General features: G+C 39.5%; 1 protein-coding gene across 2 annotated transcripts in view; it reads right to left on the bottom strand.

The window, feature by feature from the left end:
• NBAS (neuroblastoma amplified sequence) overlaps positions 1 to 24526 on the bottom strand; it is a 330907-nt gene that overhangs the window by 142808 nt on the left and 163573 nt on the right. For both annotated transcript variants that reach the window (XM_027556036.1, XM_027556037.1), the window contains 5 exons: positions 22335 to 22447; positions 21127 to 21240; positions 15256 to 15369; positions 12114 to 12271; positions 11208 to 11297 (listed from right to left, as the gene is read on the bottom strand). In XM_027556036.1, the coding sequence (XP_027411837.1) occupies positions 11208 to 11297; positions 12114 to 12271; positions 15256 to 15369; positions 21127 to 21240; positions 22335 to 22447 (589 nt within the window). The remainder of the gene's footprint in view (positions 1 to 11207; positions 11298 to 12113; positions 12272 to 15255; positions 15370 to 21126; positions 21241 to 22334; positions 22448 to 24526) is intronic.

The raw sequence follows: 24526 nt of genomic DNA, 5'->3' as shown, positions 1-24526 counted from the left end.
CATTAGGAGATAGGTGAATTAGTCCAAATTTAAAATAATCAGGGACTCGGGGAATTCCCTAGTGGCCCAGAGGTTAGGACTCTGTGCTTTCACTGCCAAGGGCCTGGGTTTAATTCTTGGTCATGAGGCAGATGGGACTACGCCCGCCACGCCCCCCAACCCAGGGTAAAGTAATTGGAGATTCATTCTCTGTTGATGGAAATTCCAAGACAAAAATAGCAGGGGAATAAAGGGAGGAGGCTAGACACTGCACAGACCACACATTTCTTGTTCCCGAAGTCAGAGACCTCCCTAACCACACATGGGCAGAAAAGGCTCCTTGGAGGCCAAGGGAGAGTCATGTCATGGGATGTTCCACCCATATGCCTTTGCGGTAGCATCCATCTTGGCAAAGAGATGCATGTGCCCACATGGGAGGATCCTGAGATAAACCACGTAAGGACTGTGAAGCAGGCAAATCACAATGACTCGCCAAAGGAAACCCGGAAGAAATGCCCCATGAAAGTAATTCAAACTACCACAAAGGCATGACTCAGCAACTCAGGGACTCTCTCTCTCTGAGTCTGCCTGTGTCTATCCTCAGGTAATGTACTCTTTTTACTCCTAATAAATACTTTACTTGCTTCACTATTTTCTGTCTTTGTGGCAATTCTTTTCTGCAAAGCCAAAGGGTCAGTCAGGGCCCTTGACACTGACCACTGGCCTAGTGGCTAGGACCTGGTGCTTTTACCACCGCGACCCAGCCCATCTGTGGCTGGGAACCCAAGCCCTGTTCCAAGTGGTTGCGGCCGGAGGCCACCCAAGATCAGTTAGGGAACTAAGATCCTACAAGCTGCCTTGCATGGCCAAAAAAAAAAAAGTACAATTAAAAAAAAGATAAAATAATCAGGAACTGAATTAAGGCAGTGATACTGGGAATAGAAGAGGTTTCCATAAGGTATATTTGAATCTGAAATGCATTTTTAAGTTTAAATGCTTTTATTTGTTTCTTCTAAAGACGAAAAGGGACTGAGATAAGTCAGATAAGAGAAATTCAAGGATTCTGGATCCAACCATAGAAAAAAGAAAGTGGACGATCTTCAAGTTCCTGTTCAAATTTTCTGCCCACTCTTCTGTTGGTTGTCTGTCTTTCTTATTCATTTGCAGTTTTTTGGTTTTTCTTTGTATATTTTGGATTCATAGCCCTTATTAGATACATAAATTATGGACATTTTCTATTATTCTGCAGATTATATTTTATTATCTTAATGATGTCTTGATTAAAAGAAGTTTTCAAACTTCTAAATTAGTTCAATTTATCAGCTTTTAAACTTTATAATTAGTATTTTTTTTTTGTATGAAGTCTTCTCCTGCTCCAAGGTCACAAAGAAATTCTGTATCTTCCTTGAAATGTGGTATTTTTGCTGTCAGTAAAATCCTGTCAAGAAGATACTCTTTTCCTTCCCAATCATTACATTACATGCCTACTTTTAATATATTTGCCATAATTATGATTTTTCTGTCTGTCTTCTCAACTAGACAGCAGCTTTTCAAGGGCAGAGATGATGTCTGTTGATTGCTACATGCTCAGGGTGTATGAAAGTTACTGAAGGATAGCTTGTACTGTAGATATGAACAGGAAGTCTGATTGTACTGTACCTATGCTTGAAGAAACATTTTCTAAATCTAATATGTTATGCTTACAGCAACTAACTGTTATTCAGGTAAGGTTTCATGTCACACTTTCAATTCTGGCTCATCTTTAGAATCTCCCTACTCAAGAGGGTTATGGAGTGATCTGAGTGTTATCAACTAATCCAAGTATAGAAACTAAAAAATATAAACATGATAAGAAATATGGCACTTAAGCATGAAATAACTTCATTCAGGGGAAAATCAAATTCATTGAAAAATATCAAAAAATATAGGCTATAAGACAATTACACCATTTCATAAAATAAACCTAAACTTTACTCTGTTCATATGGACTGGCTGACTCAATATAAAAAATTTAAACATCTGAAACTGAAAAGTAAATGAAATGTCAATGCACAGAAATGTACATGACCAAAGGCTTTTCTGTAAGATTCCTCCCTTATAGAGAAAGCAAAACAAAAGGCTCGTTTAGACTACAGAAGAAACATTTAACTGGGGAGCAGTCTACCAGATTAGAGTGTAACCAGAGTCATTAATAAGGAAAAGACTTTTATTTCAACTCCATGTAATAGGGAAAGAAAAAAGAGGTTAGGAAAATTTACTCCTGAAATGATTACTACTGGCAGTTTTTATATTCATAGTCACATATTGCTAATTAATTTAGAGTGTATAACAGCAGAAATAGATTAATCTCCCAAACCAAGTCAACAACTCCCAGCATAAAATTTAACATGAAATCTCATTAGCATCAAGTGTTACATAGCTCAAAGGTTAACTTCATAGGCACTAGTAATATTTTTCAAGTCCTACAATAGACAACATTACCAAACAGGTTCACAAGAACAAGACCAGTTCCACATGTCAAGTCTGGCTTACAGAAACAATTCTTGTTCATCAATCACTATAGTAAACCCATGCGGGAGCTGCTTTCTCTGGTATCTGGTATTGTTGTTCAGTCAGTTGCCAAGTCTTGTCCACATCTTTCTGACCTCATGGACCACAGCGTGCCAGGACTCCCTATCCCTCTGGTGTCTGGTAATCTGAGGGCTGATTTCTAAGAAACTGGTTTGTCAAGTTCAAACTGAGCTGGTGGTACCCATAACAGAGACTAAGGATCACAAACAGCTCAAACTGAGCTAAGCCACTACCCTTTCTCTTCCAACATATCTTTAAATGATCAAAAGTACTTCCCTTCACCTAACACTTCATCCTGTCATGGGCATGCATGTGCTCAGTCGTGTTTGACACTACAACCCCATAGACTGTATCCTCTGTCCACGCGATTATCCAGGCAAGAATACTCGAGTGGGTTGCCATTTCCTCCTCCAGAGTATCTTTTAACCCAGGGATCGAACTCATGTCTCCTGTGTCTCCTGCACTGCACGTAGATTCTTTACTACTTGAGCCACTGGGGAAGCCCCACACTTAGAGCAAATTGCATCCTGAACTCAAAATATTAAGAATGGAACGCTTATTACTGGTGATGCTGCTTCTGGAATGATTTTTCAGAAGAAAACCCCATGAGGACTAACCACTCTGACGTCTGACTCTGCTTCAGTTCATCTGCTAATTAAAATGCCAGGCTACAATTTCTTATCTTCAGAAGACCCGGCCCCCTACACATTTCTAAGGCAAGCTCTAAGTGCCTTCCCTAGAAAACTGAATGTACTCATGTGTGTGAACATACATGAACACACTAAGTCACAAACAAGACACACCAGATTTGACACACTATTTCAGGGGCTTTAGGGACTGAACCCTTCTTGAATCTTCTAGCATTCTTGAATCCAAATTAAGAGAACTGTATTTAGGAAAAATAGAGGTATATTTAGTGTATTTTTATTTTCTTTTTCATTTTTTAATCAGCACTTAACGTTATGGAAGACGGACCACAAGAAACAGGAAATTATCTGTCTTAGGGGCCCATATTTTCCATTATATCCCAGGGCAATACAAGCATGAATATGCAAAGATATGTACATAAAATGCTCAGTGAAGTTCAGTCTAAAACACAGGAAGACTGGGCACAATCCAAATGACCCAAAGCAAAGGAAAAGATAAACACTCATGGCACATGCATCCAGCAACCAGTATCATGCTGTGCCATACGTGATCTGCATGTAACGACAAAGGCAGATGGTTCAGGAAACACAACACGAGCTTGAACACCAAAATTCCAAAACATCTCGAAAAAAGAAAATTACTAAGGCAATAATTATGACACAAATCCATTTCAGGTGAAATCATTTTAAACTTTAAAATATTAATTTGTGCCTTTGTGCAGCGTAAGATTTAAAATCCTTTAAGAAAGAACGAGATCACATAAAAGAAAAAACAAACCTGATCGTATAGAGTTCATTTCTGTATATAACAGGAGATAAAATTCTAAACTGATCTTTCTGCATGTGGATTTTCCTCAACCTTATACTTATCTCATACAAAAAGTGGCTCATTACTACCTCTCAATACATATAAAAGCTAAAACTGTAAAACTCTTAGGAAAAAGCACAGGAGTAAATCTTCACAGGTTTGAGCTAGGCACAGATTTCTCTGATACAACACCAAAAATGCAAGCAATAAAGGAAAAGGTTAATAAAACGGACTTGAGCAACGTTAAAAGGTTCTGCACTTCAAAAGGCACTATTAAGAAAGTAAAAAGTCAAATCACACACTGACAGAAAAATCTTTTAAAGTCGCACATCCAACAACAACTTGTATTCAAGAGTTTAAAAACAACAAAAACTCTTATGACTTAATAAGGAGTTGACGTAACAGCTAAAAAGAAACTGGGAAAATATTTGTAGCCATTTCATCAAAGAAGGTACAGAAAGTGCAAGAAAGCACATGAAAAGATGCTCATTATCGTTACTTATTTAGAAACACACACCAAAACGATAAGGAGACACCACATATACTCATAAGAATGGCTTTCACAAAAAGCCATTCAAGAGTTAAGTATCAGCAAGGATATGAAGAGAGGGGAAACTTAAAAATTCCTGGTGCAGCCACTTTGGAAAACAATTTGGCCATGTTTTCCAATATTTAGAGCATATACATCATACAATGCTTCAGTTCCACTCCCAGATACCTCCACAACAAATCAAAACATTTTTTCATACAAAGACTTGTATACAAATGTTCATAGCATAGCAACATTATTCATTATAGCTAAAAAGTACAAACCACCCAAATGCCCATTAACTGGTGAAGGGGAAAAGAAAGAGTTGTCGTGGTACTGAAATACAACTGTCAGAAATTTATTTTAATATTTCTAAATAATCCTTTTATACATTCAAAACAGCTCTATGCCAAGCCCTGCCCCCAGTTGGAAACAATAATTAGTCCAGTCTTATAAATTTGTAGCCACTTAAAATGTTCATAACAAGATTTCCCATAGTGAAGATGATTTTTTAATGGGAACCTTGTATATAATCCATTTTCAACTCTAATTAGATTTATCTGGGGAAAACATTATTGCCTATCTGATATAGCTAACACTAGCTAAACAAAATGTTAATACGCTCTAAGTGGTGGAATACTATTACATCTAAAAAAACATAATAACCAACATTAATAAGAAGCTGGAAACTCTAATTTTGGTAGTTACTCATAAATTATGCATTTTACTTAAAAACAAATATCTTGTTCCTGAGAACAACAGCCAATATCTTCAAACTTGAAGGCTCCACCTGTAGTAACACAAATGCAACTGCACAGCAGTTACATCTTTACTTTGTTTGGATATATAAGTAAAAATCATCATTTTCACAACTGAGTAATGAAAGTCTTGGGCATTAAGCACATTACATATACAGTCAGCTCTCATTTATAAGTTATAATTTAATGTGGTTATTACGTTTACTGTTAATGTGTAACACACAGCATCTTATAGCTAAGCACTGTATTTTAATCTAATAATAGTAGCTATAATATTCTGAAATGTGCCTCATGAATCAAAGACATGATGTGTTTGAGGGTTTGGATTAGTACTTTGTCAGATCTAGATCTATTAATATTACAGTGTGCTGAAAGAGGAGAAAGGAAGACAGGAAAGCTTTTAGAGTGCTAAAAAATAAAAAAAATACAAGAATCATTCGGGAAGAATTCCTCTTCCTCGCTAAGTGGATCCTGTGAAGCACTGCTGGCAGTCTCCCACAGGTACTGAGGACGCTGAATGGATCAGGACGTGCCCTGTGGAGACACAGCATGCCCTACTCCACAGAGGCCACCACGGAGCCCGGCTGACACTTTCTAATTCATCAGAGAGCAGGAAATGGAAAACCCAAAGGTCGCAAAAGGCTTCTTGTGGATTTTATAAAGAAGGATGTGGGCATTTCAGAATAAGCTTATGGAGCTGAACTCAGCAGAAACACGGTGCAGTTCTGTACTGAATAGAGAAATGATACTCCCCTTATACGGCCAGAACACAACAGGTCCTCAACAGCACCCAGATCACACACATGCGTCTAGTTGGAAATTCCTTCTAGTTTTACTTTCTAATCCATTTTTACCACACACTGATCCTTCTGCAGTGGGAGCTTCCAATGCATCTGTATTAAGCATTCACTAGGCACTCACTCTGGAGAAGGCAATGGCACCCCACTCCAGTACTCTTGCCTGGAAAATCCCATGGACAAAGGAGCCTGGTGGGCCGCAGCCCCTGGGGTCGCTAAGAGTCGGACACGACTGAGCGACTTCACTTTCACTTTTCACTTTCATGCATTGGAGAAGGAAATGGCAACCCACTCCAGTGTTCTTGCCTGGAGAATCCCAGGGACGGGGGAGCCTGGTGGGCTGCCATCTATGGGATCGCACAGAGTTGGACATGACTGAAGCGACTTAGCAGCAGCAGCAGGCACTCACTCTGTGGCAAGCACTCTCTGGAGAGAGCACCAAAGGTAAGTGACACACTTCCAGTCGCCATACACACCAAACCGTACCACACATGAGCTGATCCAATGCTATGAGATATTTGGGGGATGCAGAAGAGGGAACGATGAGGACTGAAGGAAAACTTGATAAAGACAACGACAGCTTAGGTGAGATCAAGAGGGCAGCAAGATGATCAGAAACAATACAAGAAGGGCAGTACAGACAGCTGCTGTTGTTCAGTCGCTCAGTCGTGTCTTACCCCCTGCGACCTCATGGACCACGCCAGGCTTCCCTGTCCTTCACTATCTCCTGAACTTTGCCCAAACTCATGTCCATTGATTCAGTAACGCCATCCAACCATTTCATCCTCTGTAATCCCATTCTCCTCCCGCCTTCAATCTTTCCCAGCATCAGGGTCTTTTCCAAGGAGTCGGCTCTTCGCATCAGGTGGCCAAAGTTCTGGAGCTTGAGAGAGAACCCTAAATAACACCAAAGCTGTGAGAGAGCCTACTCAGAGAATGGGGTAAGTTCACCATGAATGGAACACAGCACATGTTTGGAAGGCATGAAAAGAGAGGAGGCTGGAGCAACAGTGAGAGATGTAGCTGAACAAATGGGAGGAGATCAGAGGATCAAAAGGTACAAAAACTGGGATAAAGATCTTGTGAAAAGCAAGTCTTCTACTGGACCTTGAGAAATAGTAAAATCTGCCAAATCTCCAATATAAGATCTGTTCTGAATCCCCTAGAGAAAACACCATAGAATTTAATGTGCTCTCAGATCCAGGAAGGGAAAACTGAATAGTTTCTAATCAATACAAGTCAAAACATGCCAAAGGAAGAAAGCATCCCCCTCACTCCAGGCCCCTGGAAAATGCTGTGACTTCAATTCGAAGGGAGTCCAACCATAGAAACAAAGTCCTTTGTCTGCAGCACTGATGGAGGAACACCATCCTCTTCTGAGTATCTCACCTTCTAGAACTGTGATGTCCACTCAGGTATCCAGCAGCCTTAATTAAGTAAAATTAACTTAAATAAAATTAAGCAAAATTTAAATGTTGATTCCTTAGTTGCACTACCTATATGTCACATACTCAGCAGCTCTATGTGACTAGTTGCTGCTATACTGGACAATGTAGATATACAGAATATTCCCCTCACTGTAGAAAATTCTATCGATCACTGCTGTCTTGGAGTTAACCATTTATAGGAGGAAGAGGATAAATATCCTTAAGGGCCAAAAGTCACTTTATAAACTTTTTTGAGATCCTGAGATTACTTGGTACTGAACTGGGGATACACATGTGTAATCAATAAATGGCTGCCAAGCAGAAGTTTAATATAAAAGAAAGAACTTTGGAGATGAGGTAATTGTGTATATTCAACTGTAGGCAAAATCTAAATAATCTTGCCCTAACTCTTATCAACAGACTCCACAGATGAAGCTTTGAACCAGACTTCTAAAAGAACTACAAGGTATACAACCACAAATGAATCTGACAAGATGGTTACAGTCCATTTATAAAGATGTTGTGTATACACACAAGCACACACAATGGAGAGTATTCAGCCATAAAAAAGAATGAAATTTTGCCATCTGCAATAACATGGATGAACTTGGAAGGTGCTGTGTTAAATGAAATGTCACACAGAGGAAGACAAATACTGTATGCAATCACTTATATGCGGAATATAAAAAATACAACATACTAGTGAATATAACAAAAGGAAACAGAGTTACAAGTGTACAGAACAAATTAGGGTTATGAGTGAGGAAAGGGAAGGTGGGAGGGGCAAAATAGAGGTAATGGATTAAGAGATTAAAAACTATTAGGTATAAAATAAATAAGCTACAAAGACAGACTGTATAGAACCAGGAATGTAGTCAACATTACAATAACTATAAACAGAGTATGATCTTTAAAAATTGAGAATCAACGTATGGAAACATAAAGCAAACAAAACAAAAAAAAAAATAGATAAAAACAAAAAAAGGAGCTAAGATATAGCTCACTTATCACAACAGATGTCTTCTAAAATAGTTGCTAGGATAAAAGTAAAGCTTACCATTTAAAGGAATCCTGTGGAAACCAACCTAAAAAGACGATTATCATCTCTTAATTTATCTAGTTAGACTACCTACTGTTTTTGACCTAAAAAAAAACAAACAAAAAAAACGCCACTTCTGTATTGCCAGAAATAGTCATAAGAAGTTAAACTCCAGGGAGCAAAGGTTAAACAGCTAAAGAGGTATTGGTGAGTACACACCTCCTCCTTCCTTTCCCAGGACCAGCTCTCCTGAGATTCATACGTATTAATACTTAATGACTCCAGACAAATTTTATTCCTAAGAATTTCAATGAGGAAAGAGAAAAAGGACTAAAATTCAACAGAAAATGGACAAGGGAATTGAACAAGGAACCTCACAAAAGAGGCTCCCCCCTGAGTTAAGTTCATCTCACCAGCAACCAAAAAATGCAAATCAAAAGCATAAACAGGTATCTCAAAACACTTAAGAGGTAAAGTTTTGACAACTACCCATGCCAAAGTAGTTGGCACTACCTGGATGGGAGCAAATGGCAATCCCAAACTCGGCTGCTGAGTGTGCAATGGGTAAAACCATTCAAGAGAATCATCAGATCAGATCATATCAGTCGCTCAGTCGTGTCCGACTCTTTGCGACCCCATGAATCGCAGCACGCCAGGCCTCCCTGTCCATCACCAACTCCCGGAGTTCACTGAGACTCACATCCATCGAGTCAGTGATGCCATCCAGCCATCTCATCCTCTGTCGTCCCCTTCTCCTCCTGCCCCCAATCCCTCCCAGCATCAGAGTCTTTTCCAATGAATCAACTCTTCACATGAGGTGGCCAAAGTACTGGAGTTTCAGCTTTAGCATCATTCCTTTCAAAGAAATCCCAGGGCTGATCTCCTTCAGAATGGACTGGCTGGATCTCCTTGCAGTCTTCTCCAACACCACACTTCAAAAGCATCAATTCTTCGGCGCTCAGCTTTCTTCACAGTCCAACTCTCACATCCATACATGACCACAGGAAAAACCATAGCCTTGACTAGACGAACCTTTGTTAGCAAAGTAATGTCTCTGCTTTTGAATATGCTATCTAGGTTGGTCATAATTTTCCTTCCAAGGAGTCAGCGTCTTTTAATTTCATGGCTGCAGTCACCATCTGTAGTGATTTTGGAGCCCAGAAAATAAAGTCTGACACTGTTTCCACTGTTTCCCCATCTACTTCCCATGAAGTGATGGGACCGGATGCCATGATCTTCGTTTTCTGAATGTTGAGCTTTAAGCCAACTTTTTCACTCTCCACTTTCACTTTCATCAAGAGGCTTTTGAGTTCCTCTTTACTTTCTGCCATAAGGGTGGTGTCATCTGCATATCTGAGGTTATTGATATTTCTCCTGGCAATCTTGATTCCAACTTGTGTTTCTCCCAGTCCAGCGTTTCTCATGATGTACTCTGCATATAAGTTAAATAAACAGGGTGACAATATACAGCCTTGACGAACTCCTTTTCCTATTTGGAACCAGTCTATTGTTCCACGTCCAGTTCTAACTGTTGCTTCCTGACCTGCATACACATTTCTCAAGAGGCAGGTCAGGTGGTCTGGGATTCCCATCTCTTTCAGAATTTTCCACAGTTTATTGTGGTCCACACAGTCAAAGGCTTTGGCATAGTCAATAAAGCAGAAATAGATGTTTTTCTGGAACTCTCTTGCTTTTTCGATGATCCAGAGGATGTTGGCAATTTGATCTCTCATTCCTCTGCCTTTTCTAAAACCAGCTTGAACATGAGGAAGTTCACGGTTCACATATTGCTGAAGCCTGGCTTGGAGAATTTTGAGCATTACTTTACTAGCATGTGAGATGAGTGCAATTGTGCAGTAGTTTGAGCATTCTTTGGCATTGGGACTATCAACTGGGGTTGAACAAACACACTTATCTGACAACACACACCTCCAAGTCTGTACATGTGCACCAGGAACACTACACAGTGATGATACAGCATTATGTCAGTACCAAAATGGAAAATAAACCAGTGTCAGTCAGTATTAGAAAGGATAAACTGGAATGTATGCATATAGCAATTAATCTCTATACCGCAGTAACAATAAGATCGACTGCAGTACTTACAATAGCATGGATAAACCTCACAAATGTAATACTGAATGTAATTATTTCTATACAGTGCAAAAACAGCTAAAATTAAACTACCACTCTGGGATGGGTGTTAGAGGTTTCTAAATTACTTTAAAAGAAGAACAGAACATACGTGGATCTGGTTATCACGATGAGTCAGGATCTCTGGAAGGACAGCAAAGCTAAAAGTTAGAAGGGTGTGCAGGGGAAGGCTTGTCATGAGCTATTTATCTGTGTGATGGGTTTGTGCATGTTTTCTTTATGATACTTTATTAAGATGGACATCTTTGTTTTATACATTTTTCTATACGAATCCAGGAGTTGGTGAGGGACAGGGAGGCCTGGCGTGCTGCAGTTCACGGGGTCGCAAAGAGTCGGACACGACTGAGCGACTGAACTGAACTGATATGAATGCTACATTTCACACAGACACACAAAGCTAAAAAGAACAGTCTACACATACCACACATACAGTGTGAGATAACTGTTTCATTCCTCTCACAAGCACCTTTCAAACTCCTCCCTCTCACCCAGACTCACCTCTTGCAGTGCTTTACTCATCAATGGTGACATATTGATACTCTCCCCTCCTTCTGGATGGATTTGAAAATTCACTCTTTGATAAAGAATCTGAAAAAGAACACTATATATTGTAACAGAATTGTTTTTAAATTTGCCTCATTTTACAATGTAGACTTGAAACTTAAAAAGCATTCTTTCGAGGGGGAAAAACAAACAAACAAAAAAGTGCAATCTCCTAGTGGTAACAGGCTGACTTCAGGGCTTCATGAACACCTTCCCAAGGATGCAACCACAGTTTCAGGAGCATCTCCTAGTGGTAACAGGCTGACTTCAGGGCTCCATGAACACCTTCCCAAGGATGCAACCACCATTTCAGGAGCGGAATTAACTGTGGGAAACCTGATGTACAATGTAATGAATGGCCAGGAGATAAAAATATGAATTCCAGAATTCTTCACATGCATTTTACAACTGGCCTAACATCCCCGTGATGCAGATCTAGCCTGTGAATTTTAGGAAACTGAGCTTCTCTCCAACCAAAGCCCACACCCTGCTATTTCCAAAGAGCTTCTAAGGGGATGGTGTCACCACCAGTTTTAACTCACATGGTTTCCAGTATACTACACAGGACCTCCTCTTAAATATTTTGTTCTTGACAATACTAATGTTCCCCATTATATTCAATAAATTGTTTCCTAATACTATTCTCTTATTTCTCATACCTGTAGCCTTTCTTTACTGGAATAAAGCCAACACCACTATTTTATAGCTTAATATCTTCAAATTTGTAAGTAACAAACTATTTTTTCCATAAATTAAAATTTTCATATTATTGGTAAAACAAAAAAAGCACAAACCCAAGATCCACAGACCCAACAAAATACACTTGATACAGTTCAGGATTTACTTTATTGGGAGACTTACTTCTGTCTTCAGAGAGCTGCTGGCAGCTAAAAGAAGTTCAATGCTGCTGGGAGGGCAATGTGTCAGAGCAAAAGCCATGAGCTCTTGCCGAGTGGCCAAGTCCTGGTAACCTTCTGATTGTGCTAACTGGCTACAAACATCCCAGCTTTTAGAGTAACCTGAAAAATGGGCAAGAAAAACAAACTGATTTTCACTAGAAGAAAGAAATTTTCAATCCAACTTGAAAAACGTAATGGCTTTTTACTGAGGTCTTATGTTACCAAAGCAAAGTCAGTCATAGTGATATGTATCATTATATAAGCAGAAAAACACAATGATCTAAAACAGAAAAGAAATATTAGGTGAGTGTATTATCCAGAAAGTTCAGCAGCGCTCCAGACAAGTTTTTCTGATAAACTATGTTAAATTTCAGATGAAAATGACTACAAATAGTAAATTATCTTCAACCTGACAATGACTACAGATAATTTACTAAGATTTGATGTTGAGTAAAAACGACTGAGTATCTGAATTCAGAAAGAACTGAGTGTGGACCAAGCACTGTGTGAGCTTGAGAAAGGTCCAAACATCATCATCCCTCACCACCGCAAAAAAACAAAAATAATAGTAATTCCTCTTTCCCTTGGTTGTAAAGTGAAATTGAAAGTCGCTCAGTTGTATCTGACTCTATGCAACCCCATAGACTGTACAGTCCATGTAATTCTCCAAGCCAGAATACTGGAATGGATAGCTGTTCCCTTCTCCAGGTGATCTTCGCAACCCAGGCACTGAACCCAGGTCTCCCTCATTGCAGGCAGATTCTTTACCATCTGAACCACTAAGGAAGGTTGTTAAGGGAAGACTGTAAAGATTAAACAATCTTTATTTTTAAAAAAACTGTACTTAAAAGCAGTTTATACACTGCAAAGTTCTAGAAAAAGATAAATTATTGTGGAAAGCTACAAAGAATCATCCACTTCACACATGAAGACAGAGGTCCAGGGACAGTGCCAAAAATACACTCAGAGTCTGACTCTCGGCAGAGGGCTTTGCCCTATGCAAGTTTATGCTCTAAACTCTTAAAACGCATTTTCATTCTTATTTGAAGGACATCCAGTTAGAAAGTAGGTCTTGTTTCTAAGTACAAAGGCCTTGGCCCAGGATAATTTCTCTAAATATACAAAGTCAGAATTAATCCAAGTACTATCCTTATAGGAATAAACTTAATACAAAGCTCTCTAAGTAAATGATAGTGAACTAAGACAATGATTTTCCAGAATACCATAACTATTCTGAACTTCAGTTCAGTTCAGTTCAGTCGCTCAGTCGTGTCCGACTCTTTGTGACCCCATGAATCGCAGCATGCCAGGCCTCCCTGTCCATCACCAACTCCTGGAGTTCACTCAAACTCATGTCTATCAAGTTGGTGATACCATCTAGCCATCTCATCCTCTGTCATCCCCTTCTCTTCCTGCCCCCAATCCCTCCCAGCATCAGTCTTTTCCAATGAGTCAACTCTTTGCATTAGGTAGCCAAAGTACTGGAGTTTCAGCTTTAGCATCATTCCTTCCAAAGAAATCCCAGGGCTGATCTCCTTCACAATGGACTGGTTGGATCTCCTTGCAGTCCAAGGGACTCTCAAGAGTCTTCTCCAACACCACACTTCAAAAGCATCAATTCTTCGGTGCTCAGCCTTCTTCACAGTCCAACTCTCACATCCATACATGACCACAGGAAAAACCATAGCCTTGACTAGACGGACCTTTGTTGGCAAAGTAATGTCTCTGCTTTTGAATATGCTATCTAGGTTGGTCATAACTTTCCTTCCAAGGAGTAAGCGTCTTTTAATATCATGGCTGCAGTCACCATCTGCAGTGATTTAGTGGTGCACAATCACTAGGTTAATATCTGACAGTTTTTCCATGAAACCAGTTTTCCAATGCTGAGGTTGTAAAGTGTTAAGCTTTTATCCAGTTTTCAACATTTTCACAGATGTATCACCAAACTCTCTCCTTGACCAAACTTCACTCAGGCTTCTCTGAGTCCTCTTTTAAACGAGACCTCTACCTTGGCCCAGCCTTTGTTGAACCTGTTATAATCCAGTTTCAGTCAAGAATCCTGCCAAGTCAGTTTAAAGAGAATCTCCCACCCTTTGTATCTGATCACCCTGGCGTGCCACCAGTAAGTCAGTTTAGTACAAATGCCCCTATCCCGGATGTCTCATCACTGTAATTTTTCAACCATTGTTGATCCCCTTAACCTGATCCTCGGTGATAAATTCCCAGCTGTCTTTTCTGTATTTGGAGTTGAGCCTGATTTCTCTTCCGTTACAAAAGTCCTGAATAAAGTCTTCCTTACTCCTTTTAACAAGTGTCAGAATAATCATTTATTTTACCAGTATACAGCAAATATACAAATCATCAGTGTGCAACACCAGGAGGTATCACAAAGTGAAGCATTGCATCATTAGCCATGCACAGGCAGTGGGTAAACAGCTAAGTGTGCCTGAGTTTCCACATACTCAGGCACAACTGCAAAAAGCAGATCATTTAGCCCAGAGCCTATGACAAGACAACATTCCTGGCTACTCCTCTGGGGAATGTGCTCTTTCATAGAGAAATTATTCCACAATACAACCTGCTTATCCTCCAGAGACTTGAGTTATAATTTCAGTATCAGTGGCAAGCTACTTCCCAACTGCTCAAATTCGAAAAGCATTTTGTGATCTTTTAAAGAAATTAAAGAATAGAAATACAGACAATGTAGTCACAAATTACAGATATTTCAAATTTGAAATTTTTTCTATTATATGTCAAATACATTAAAAAATTTACATATTTTGTAATATTTTAAAATTAAAATATTTTACATAAAATTGCTATTAAAATTATGAGCCTACTTTTAATATGGAATGGAAAGCAACCATATCCCAGATAAAACGTAACCCCTTGAGCCCATTAAAGTATTTACATTAATATACAAGCACATGGAATACCTACTTATCAGTGCTCACAAAACATCTCCCAAGGCCTATGAACACAGTGTGGCTGGCTTACCAATTAGACCAAGTGATTTCAAAAGAGATCTCGTCCATGAGTCAGAACATGAGCAAAAAAAAAAAAAAAAAAAACATGAGCAAAGTGTTAAGTGGTGTCTACTTCACCTGTGGCCATCAGCTCCTGACAATGCACATTAGCAGCTTTGTAGTCATGGAAACGCAGTGCCTGCTCCACTAGAAGGATGAGAACCTGTCCACGCCTTTCTTCTGGGTCTTCACCTAAAAACACATGCAAACAACTTACTGTTTGGGGCAGTATCAATGGATAGAGGAGTTCCTTAAGTCTATCTTTCTAATTAATTCTCAAATGAAAAACAGAGATTAGAAAGATTTTTATAAGACAACAGGACAAAAGGTCAAGGCCACTTAGACCTTTCAGTCTGGTTATTAATCATGAAATTCTCTCTCCAAAGTGATCAATGATTAATATTGGCCCCATACAAAATATAAATTGGTACAACCGTTGTGGAGAACAGTACGGAGGTTCCTTAAAAAAGTAAAAATAAAACTATCATATGATCCATCAATCCCACTGCTGGACGTGTATCCACAGAAAACCATAAACCAAAAGGCTGCCTGCACCCCCATGTTCACTGTAGCCAAGCCATGGAAGCAACCTAAATGTCTATCAACAGAGGAATGGATAAAGAAGACGAGGTACACAGACACAAGGGAATATTATTCAGCCATAAAAGAGAATGAAATAATGCCATTTGCAGCAACACAGATGGACCTAGAAATTGTCACACTGAGTGAAGTAGGACAAGGACAAACATCTTATGATACCACGCAGACATGCAATCCAATTTTTTTTAAAAAAGAAAAGCAATGAAATTATTACAGAACAAAAACAGACTAACAGATAACAAAAACCAATTCTGTAGGGAGGGATAAATGAGAAACCTGAGATGAACACACACACACTATTATACATAAGATACATAACCAACTAGGACCTACTTTATGGCAAATGAAACTCTACTCAACATTCCGTGATAATCTATATGAGAAAAGAATCTAAAAAAGAATGAATATGTGTACATTTATAACTGGATCACTCCACTGTACACTAATACAACACTGTAAATCTGTGATACTTCAGTAAAATACAGATATACCAGCCCCAGACCAGCCATTCCTACGTAGGTAGGTAGAGGAAAAGTTTTCCTCCAAACAGGGAATTTAAACATGTTCCCTATTTATTCTCATATTTGAATGTCCTAATTCTAATCAATAATGACAAATAAAAAGATAAAAACCATAAATACAAAGTAAAATGGATTTAAATTTTATAGTTTCATTGTGAGAAAGTTAGTTTGTGTATCAGGTGATCTGAGCAAGTGGTTAAAAGAAAAAGCATAACCAAAAACAAGCTTGAAAACAATGATTCTAGAAAAGTCCTACAAAGAAAACCAAGTTCACAGGGAGAAGAGCCAGCACTAGAACCAGACTAGGAATCTACTAAAGAAAATGGTCTAAATGTTTAGTTTGAAGAAAATACTAATGGTAGCAGGACAAAACTTTGAATATATGAAATATAATTTAAACTATGTCCACAAATTCTTTGGTACTCCCTTCTAAAGATGGAGCTTACTGCTTCTCCCCTTGAATGGGGATGGCTAGTGATTTATTTCTAACAGAGTCAGCTATAAACGATGGTGACTGACCTCCAAGAGGAGGTTGTAAAAAAGCACTAAAGGCTCTGCCCTGCTCTCTGGATCAATTGCTCCAGGAGAAAGCCAGGAGTCGCCTTGTTGAGAAGATGCTCGAGAAACCCCACGGAGAGCTCCCCAGGGCAAGGGGCTGAGGCTTCTGCCCACCAGCCAGAGAGTAATGCAGGCCTGTTCCAACAGCTGTGGAAGCCATCTCAGGCTCACCCAAGCCCAGTCAACTTCAAGTGGAGCCTATAAATATTTCCCTTAAACTTGGGAGGGCCTGTGTGACTGCTTCTGTGAATAAGACACATTAGAGATGAAGCGGCCCAAATTCCAAAGCTAAATTACAGCAAAATGACATGAAACTTTTGTTGGTTTCTCATCTATGCAGAGTACATCATGAGAAACGCTGGGCTGGAAGAAGCACAAGGTGGAATCAAGATTGCCAGGAGAAATATCAATAACCTCAGATATGCAGATGATACCACCCTTATGGCAGAAAGTGAAGAAGAACTAAAAAGCCTCTTGATGAAAGTGAAAGAGGAAAGTGAAAAAGTTGGCTTAAAGCTCAACATTCAGAAAACAAAGATCATGGCATCCAGTCCCACCACTTCATGGCAAATAGATGGGGAAACAGTGGAAACAGTGTCAGACTTTATTTTTTTGGGCCCCAAAATCACTGTAGATGGTGATTGCAGCCATGAAATTAAAAGACTCTTACTCCTTGGAAGGAAAACTATGACAATCCTAGATAGCATATTCAAAAGCAGAGACATTACTTTGCCAACAAAGGTCCATCTAGTCAAGGCTATGGTTTTTCCTGTGGTCATGTATGGATGTGAAAGCTGGACTGTGAAGAAGGCTGAGTGCCGAAGAATTGATGCTTTTGAAGTGTGGTGTTGGAGAAGACTCTTGAGAGTCCCTTGGACTGCAAGGAGATACAACCAGTCCATCCTAAAGGAGATCAGTCCTGGGTGTTCATTAGAAGGACTGATGCTGAAGCTGAAACTCCAATACTTTGGCCACCTCATGCGAAGAGTTGGCTCATTGGAAAAGACCCTGATGCTGGGAGGGATTGAGGGCAGGAGAAGAAGGGGACGACAGTGGATTAGACAGCTGGATGGTATAACCGAATCAATGGAGATGAGTTTGGGTAGACTCTGGGAGTTGGTGATGGACAGGGAGGCCTGGTGTGCTGCGATGCATGTCACAAAGAGTCAGACACGACTGTGTGACTGAACTGCACTGAACTGAACTTGGGATACTGGCTCTGGGAGCCCTAGGCCACCACATAAGAAATCCAGGTAGTCTGACAACAACATAAGGAAAGATGGTAAGGAGAAACCACATAGAGAAGAGAAAGCCCGAGCTACTCCAGCCCCCAGCTTTTTCAATCTTCTCAGCCCAGGTGCCAGACATGTGAACAAAGCAGTCTTTGAGATAAGCACAGCCCTAACTGCTATATCTGACTGCAGTTTCATAAAAGACCCTGAACTGCCCAGTCAACCTTCAGAACCGGGAGAGATAAGAAGACATGACTGTTGTTATTTTAAGCTGCTAGGTTTCAGGGTGGTTTGTAAAGCAGCAATAAATAACCGCAGCATTCTGTAAGCTTCAGATACATGTTACCTGCCTGTGATTCCTTTCTTAACACCACTCCGCCCCCAGCTAAATATTACAATTGTCTTTTGGATTCTCTAACATCTGTTTACAGAAGCCATGGACTACCCTCATACCCCATTATGCAACACAGTTCTCTGCTTCTGCAGCCCTCTAAGATGCTAAATTCCCAGAGGGCAGCAGGTGTGTAATAGAACTCTGTATCCAAAGTACCTGACAAAGTGGTATTACTTTCCTCTCTGGGGCCTCTATTTCCCCATCTGTAAAATGCCGGTAAGGAGAGCCTGCAGTGAACAGCAGAAGAGCCAGTGTGTTAAAAGGGCACAGAAGGGAGCTGGCACACAGCAGTCACGGATACACAGTAGCTATTATGTGCACTCAGGGGGCTCACAATAAAAGCACCATGTTGAATGAAATATGGATACTAGTCTTCTCCTTTAATGATACTGGACTGAAGTTATAACACAGATTCCACATTCAACTTTGTGAAACAGAGGTGGTCAAGTTGAGATGGTTCCAAATAGGAGAACTAAAATAGCTGCAGCAAAGAAAAGCCATTTGAACACCAGGTGTTCCACACAAATGTACTCGGCAGGACTGAAGAGTAATGTTCATACCATTAAAAATGCAGGCCTATCTTGATCACTGATATTCCTATTTTTAGGTCAGTGTCACAGGGATGAAAATGGAAATTAACAGTAGTAGGCAGGTACATGGAAAATGTAGACAGCATCCCTGACTGCTTCATTAGTGTCTATGACTGGATCCTTAAGAAATTCTTCCCTGATGATCAGAGTGCTTTCAAGTTTACAAAATGCTTTCATATGTATCAACTCGTGTGAGTCTCATAACCTAGACTTAAAGCAGGGGGTGCATTCCTATTTTCCAGAAGCTGAAGCTTAAGGCATTTAGCAAATGAATAGGAGAGTAAGGACAGGACCAGTCTTCAGACCCCATGCTCAACTTCTCTGCCGCCTTCCAAGATACCTCCCGATGGCTGCCTGGCCCCCAAGGGATATCCGAACACATCTCCAAGGCCAGAGGTAAAAATGCTAGCGTTACGCTTTCAGATAGGCTAGAAAAGGACATCTGACACAATAAAATATACTAAAACTATAAAGCCTTAAGAAGAAGAGTCCTATTTAGATTTTAAAACATAAATGTGTCTACCAAATATACATATACATATATATATATATTTACTTAAAGCTCAAAATATAAACAAAATCCTCTTTACTTTTTTAAAGCTAAACATGGAATTTAACCCCATTTTTATTAAAAACAATTTCTGGGGTTAAAAGCCATCTTCAGGCAGGACTAGATCTTGAGGCATGTAGACTGCCACTGGGGGGTTTTCCTTCTCTCAAATGGATTCATTTTCAGAAAACTGATCAGACAAATGACTGCCAGCATCCCTAAGGTTGTATCCTTATGAATTTAATTTAGAAAAGAAGAATGTGCTTCTGTCTTCCTGTGTTTATATATCAAACGTCAGGAAAGATTTTGATTGGTTTTTCTTGAGTCGCACGGTCATCTCTGCACTGGCAAGTGGACAGAAGGTACTGGCAGGACGACAGTGCCAACTACTGTGGCAAAGCATCTTGACTGGCAAGTCTCCACTGGGAGAGGGACGGGGTCCCAAAGGAAGACCACTTAGCAAACCAACAGACATGTCCAGTATAGACAGCTGGTGTTTCGAGTCAGCGGGCAGGCTCATTTTCATTCTTTTAGTTGAAATGGGAAGGTATTTGTCACAAAATTGTGCTGGATTTGAAAATTTTAAGCTGCACACTTTAAAATCTGTTTAAGAAGATTGAGGACTCACTTGAAGATGTCCATCAGGTGGGATACACATTGGATGAGTCAAAAATACAAAAGAAAAACGTTAAAAGACTGGTAAGCACAATAGCGTGACACATGGAGTATGGACTCAGAAATGCTCTGTTACTTAACCCTGCTGAGCAAGATCCTTAACTTCTCTGACCTTCAATTCCCCTCATAAAACAGGAAGAAAACATCAACATCATTTAACAGAAAATGAAATGAGACAATGCGTGAGAAAACCTGGCCAAACAGTAAATGCACAAATTGTTCTAAGTAATTATTCAGGTTCAAAAATGTTGATTTGGGAGAATGGCATTGAAACATGTATAATATCATATATGAAATGAACTGCCAGTCCAGGTTCGATGCAGGATACAGGATGCTTGGGGCTGGTACATTGGGATGACCCAGAGGGATGGTACGGGGAGGGAGGTGGGAGGGGGGTTCAGGATGGGGAACACGTGTATATCCGTGGCGGATTCATGTTGATGTATGGCAAAACCAATATAATATTGTAAAGTAATTAACTTCCAATTAAAATAAATAAATTTATATTAAAAAGAAAATATTACACCAAATGTGGAAACTGAAGGTGAACTAGTTGAGCTGCCTTGTCCTACTTTTTAAGTTTTCTGGTTATAAATGGTAACTCTGACTTCTCTTTCTGACCCTGTATGACCATGGAACCCCAAAAAAGTCTGCCTTCATTTAGAAAACAGAGGTCCAAGCAGCTCAACATAGGAACACATCTTAATAACATGCCAATCTTGCTGGAAAAGACAAAACCTTGCTGAAAAGCAGCTCCTCTCACACCTAGTAGCACATATTCCAGTGTTTTCCTAGGATGGTGCACAGCAGTTAAGCTTTCAAAACTTACCTGCTACCCTCAGCAGCTCAGCAAGGTCCAGCAGCTTGGTGGACTGCTTGTAGCACATGGGGGACTGGCAAATACACTCCTTGACGAGGCCGATCCGATCAGAGCACAATCGCACTACAAAGGAAGACACACTGATGACTCGTGACCAGGGACACGACGGAGGTACACTGACCTCCCTAATTTAAGGCAAATGAACCAAGTGAAAACTGTGTTTACCCCCAGATCAATAAGAATTAAGTAAAAGACAATTTAAAAAAATAATGAAGTTATTGTTGACTCTGAATAGATAATATACAATAAAACACACCAAGGAACCTGTAACAGACTATCACTGATCAATGATATTAGAAGTTAAAAAAAAAAAAAAAAAAAAACACCAGACACACAATTCCAGTGAAAACTTATCAAAAACCAGAGATGAAAAGAACTTAGCTAAACCTCTCCCACTTCCAATTCTGAACATTTCCAGAGTTAGAATAAAGATAAGAGCCCTCTGCTGTACACCTGAAACTAATACAACACTGTCAGTCAATTATACTTCAATAAAAAACATAACAATCTTTTCAAGAATAAAGATCAGAGATGACATGGAAACTAGCCAAGCATACCACGAATCACCAAACACACTCACTTCATTTAGGGCACTGAGTTGCAGGATTTGAAGCAACAGAAAATCTCCTTCCTGCTTATCAGGTGAGGCTCAGGACACTGAGAGACGCCCACTGTCCCAAAAGGACAGATGACTTGTTTGGGCTGGTACTAATCTGACTTCCACCTTTAGGTAAAAGAACTTGAGCAATGCTAACATACTGTTAGTAATTTAACTCTAAACAACAATTTCCTGTCATTCCCTCTGTTAAAAAAAAAATACGGATTCAATTAAAGAATATTCTACAGTAAGCATAAGAAGAAATAAACTATTATCATTTAGAGCTACTTCTAAATTATGCAACTGAAATGAATAAATTTCAGTCGAAAACTGATGTAAACGTGAAACTCTCACCTGTAATCCCCAATTTCTCTTTTTGTTTTTATCCAACAGCCTCACTGCTGTAATAACGGCACTGAAAAATGGGACAGAGGGCAGAACCTATTGCTAACAGATTAAATGACCAAAAGTACTCTTTATTTAGACACCTAAACAGGAATACTAGTGAATTTATGCAAAATAAGTTCATAAAAGTGCAACACTTAAGTAGAAAACTCACCTTGCAAAGGCAAGATCTTCACCCCAAATTCTTCAAGGTACCCCAGGGCCTGGATAAGATCGAGCTCCTCTTGAATGGCGGCAGGTCGATCTGTTATCAGCTGTAAACAGCACCTAGGACAAAACCATTTTTAAAGTGGAAAAGCAGCATACGTTCAGCTAAGCTGCCCTTCTATGATCGACAACACAGAGATCCAACACATTTATCAGACACCAACTCCCTTCCAGGTATTCTGCTAGAGGCTTTCTGATCTCTTTCTTAATCCTCACAGCAAGGCTGCGAGACAGAGAAATATCACCACCTGCTTTGCAAGGAAGCCAAAACTGAAGCTCAGAGGAGTGATTTGTGCCGGTTACAGCACGTAAGGTATCAGAGGATAAAGCAAGGTACGTTAGCTCCGGGCTTAGTGCTCTGTTTACTGTTGACTCCAGAGATAATGATGATATAAAAAGGATTAAGCAAAAAGAAGGAATTTGTATAATTTCCAGTTATTCTTCTAAGAAAAGCAGAAATGTCTTGATTTCGGTCACAACTTTGTCTCTCAAAGGAAAAAAGAATAACCTAACAAAGTGCACAAGAGACATTTTGCTGATCAGAAACAATCAGTTGTTGACGCAGTACTGAGATAAATGTAAGTGACAGTGATTTGATAATCTAAGAATTTGTGATACCTATGGAGGATTTTAAGCAAATTTTGTCAAACTCAGAGAAAGCATACTTGATAAATTTTAGTTAACAACAAACCTATTTTCTGAAAGATGCACATAGAGGAACAGTGCGGAGAAGGCAATGGCACCCCACTCTAGTACTCTTGCCTGGAAACTCCCATGGATGGAGGAGCCTGGTAGGCTGCAGTCCATGGGGTCGCTAAGAGTCGGACACGACTAAGCGACTTCACTTTCACTTTTCCCTTTCATGCATTGGAGAAGGAAATGGCAACCCACTCCAGTGTTCTTGCCTGGAGAATCCCAGGGACGACAGAGCCTGGTGGGAGGCCGTCTGTGGGTCGCACAGAGTTGGACATGACTCAAGTGACTTAGCAGCAGCAGCAGCAGAGGAACAGTGGGGCATGAGACTAGAAAGGACAGGCAGAGATCAGGCCATGAGAGTTAATGATTCTAAGATCCTGGACCATCACAGGAAGATGTCTAGGCCAGTGTCTACCTACATGACCAACTGACAGATATGGGCCTATCTTCTTGAAAAAATTAAGGCATTTAAATCAGATAAGCACTAACACATACTACTGGTTCAAGGGTAAACAGTATATAACCTATTTATGGTATCTACCAAAATTCCAACTGAATTTACCTTTGAACACAGGAATTCCAGTTCTAGGAATTTATACTACAGATAGGCTTTTTTTGAAATAAAAGACACTAAATCAGGAACTAATTAAATAAACTATATAAACGTCAAACAATGGAATATTCTACAACCACCAAAAAAGAATGCAACAAACCAATACGCACTTACACAGAAAAACCCTATATATAGATACCGAGTGAATAAAACAAAACAGAGAAAGGTATGTACAAGTAGTAAGCACCTGTGACCTAAGAAAGAAGAATGTAATATTCAATAAGATATTCCAGAAGGATACACAGGAAATAAATTAAAAATATAGAGGGCATTACAGATAGGGGAACTATAATGAGGAGACAGACATTGTCCATAGCTATCTTTCTGTATTTTTGAATATTTTATCTCGTGGCTGCATTGCTTCTTCAATTAAAAAAATTAGTAAATAAATAATAATTTAATCAATAAAAATGGATGGCTTTTTTCTATTTCAATAAAACTGTGAACAATTAAATATATCTGAGCTCACAAGTCACAATCAGTTGGTGCAACGTTATACACATACGACATTTTTAAAATTAAAGTGTGTCCTTATAGGAGAAATTCCATGGACAACAGAGCCTGGCGGGCTATGGTCCACGGGGTTGCAAAGAGTTGGACATGGCTGAGCAACTAACACTTTCACTTCACTTTCATAGGAGAGAGGAGATGGATGAAAGGAAAATACTGCAAGTATAGTTTTAAAATGATCTCCAGGAGCATCTGTCAAGAAGATTTAGGTCAAACACAACTCCCAGTTTCAAAGCCTGTTCTATTTGATATTTTCATCATCTGAAATAGAAATACTTTCCCTTGGGAAAGGAGAAAAAATTTACTAACTATTTTAAACA

The sequence above is a fragment of the Bos indicus x Bos taurus genome, chromosome 11 (assembly GCF_003369695.1).
Source record: "Bos indicus x Bos taurus breed Angus x Brahman F1 hybrid chromosome 11, Bos_hybrid_MaternalHap_v2.0, whole genome shotgun sequence".
NCBI lineage: Eukaryota > Metazoa > Chordata > Mammalia > Artiodactyla > Bovidae > Bos > Bos indicus x Bos taurus.
The sequence above is the reverse complement of the archived record's forward strand: the minus strand, read 5'-3'. Positions and strand labels throughout refer to the sequence as shown.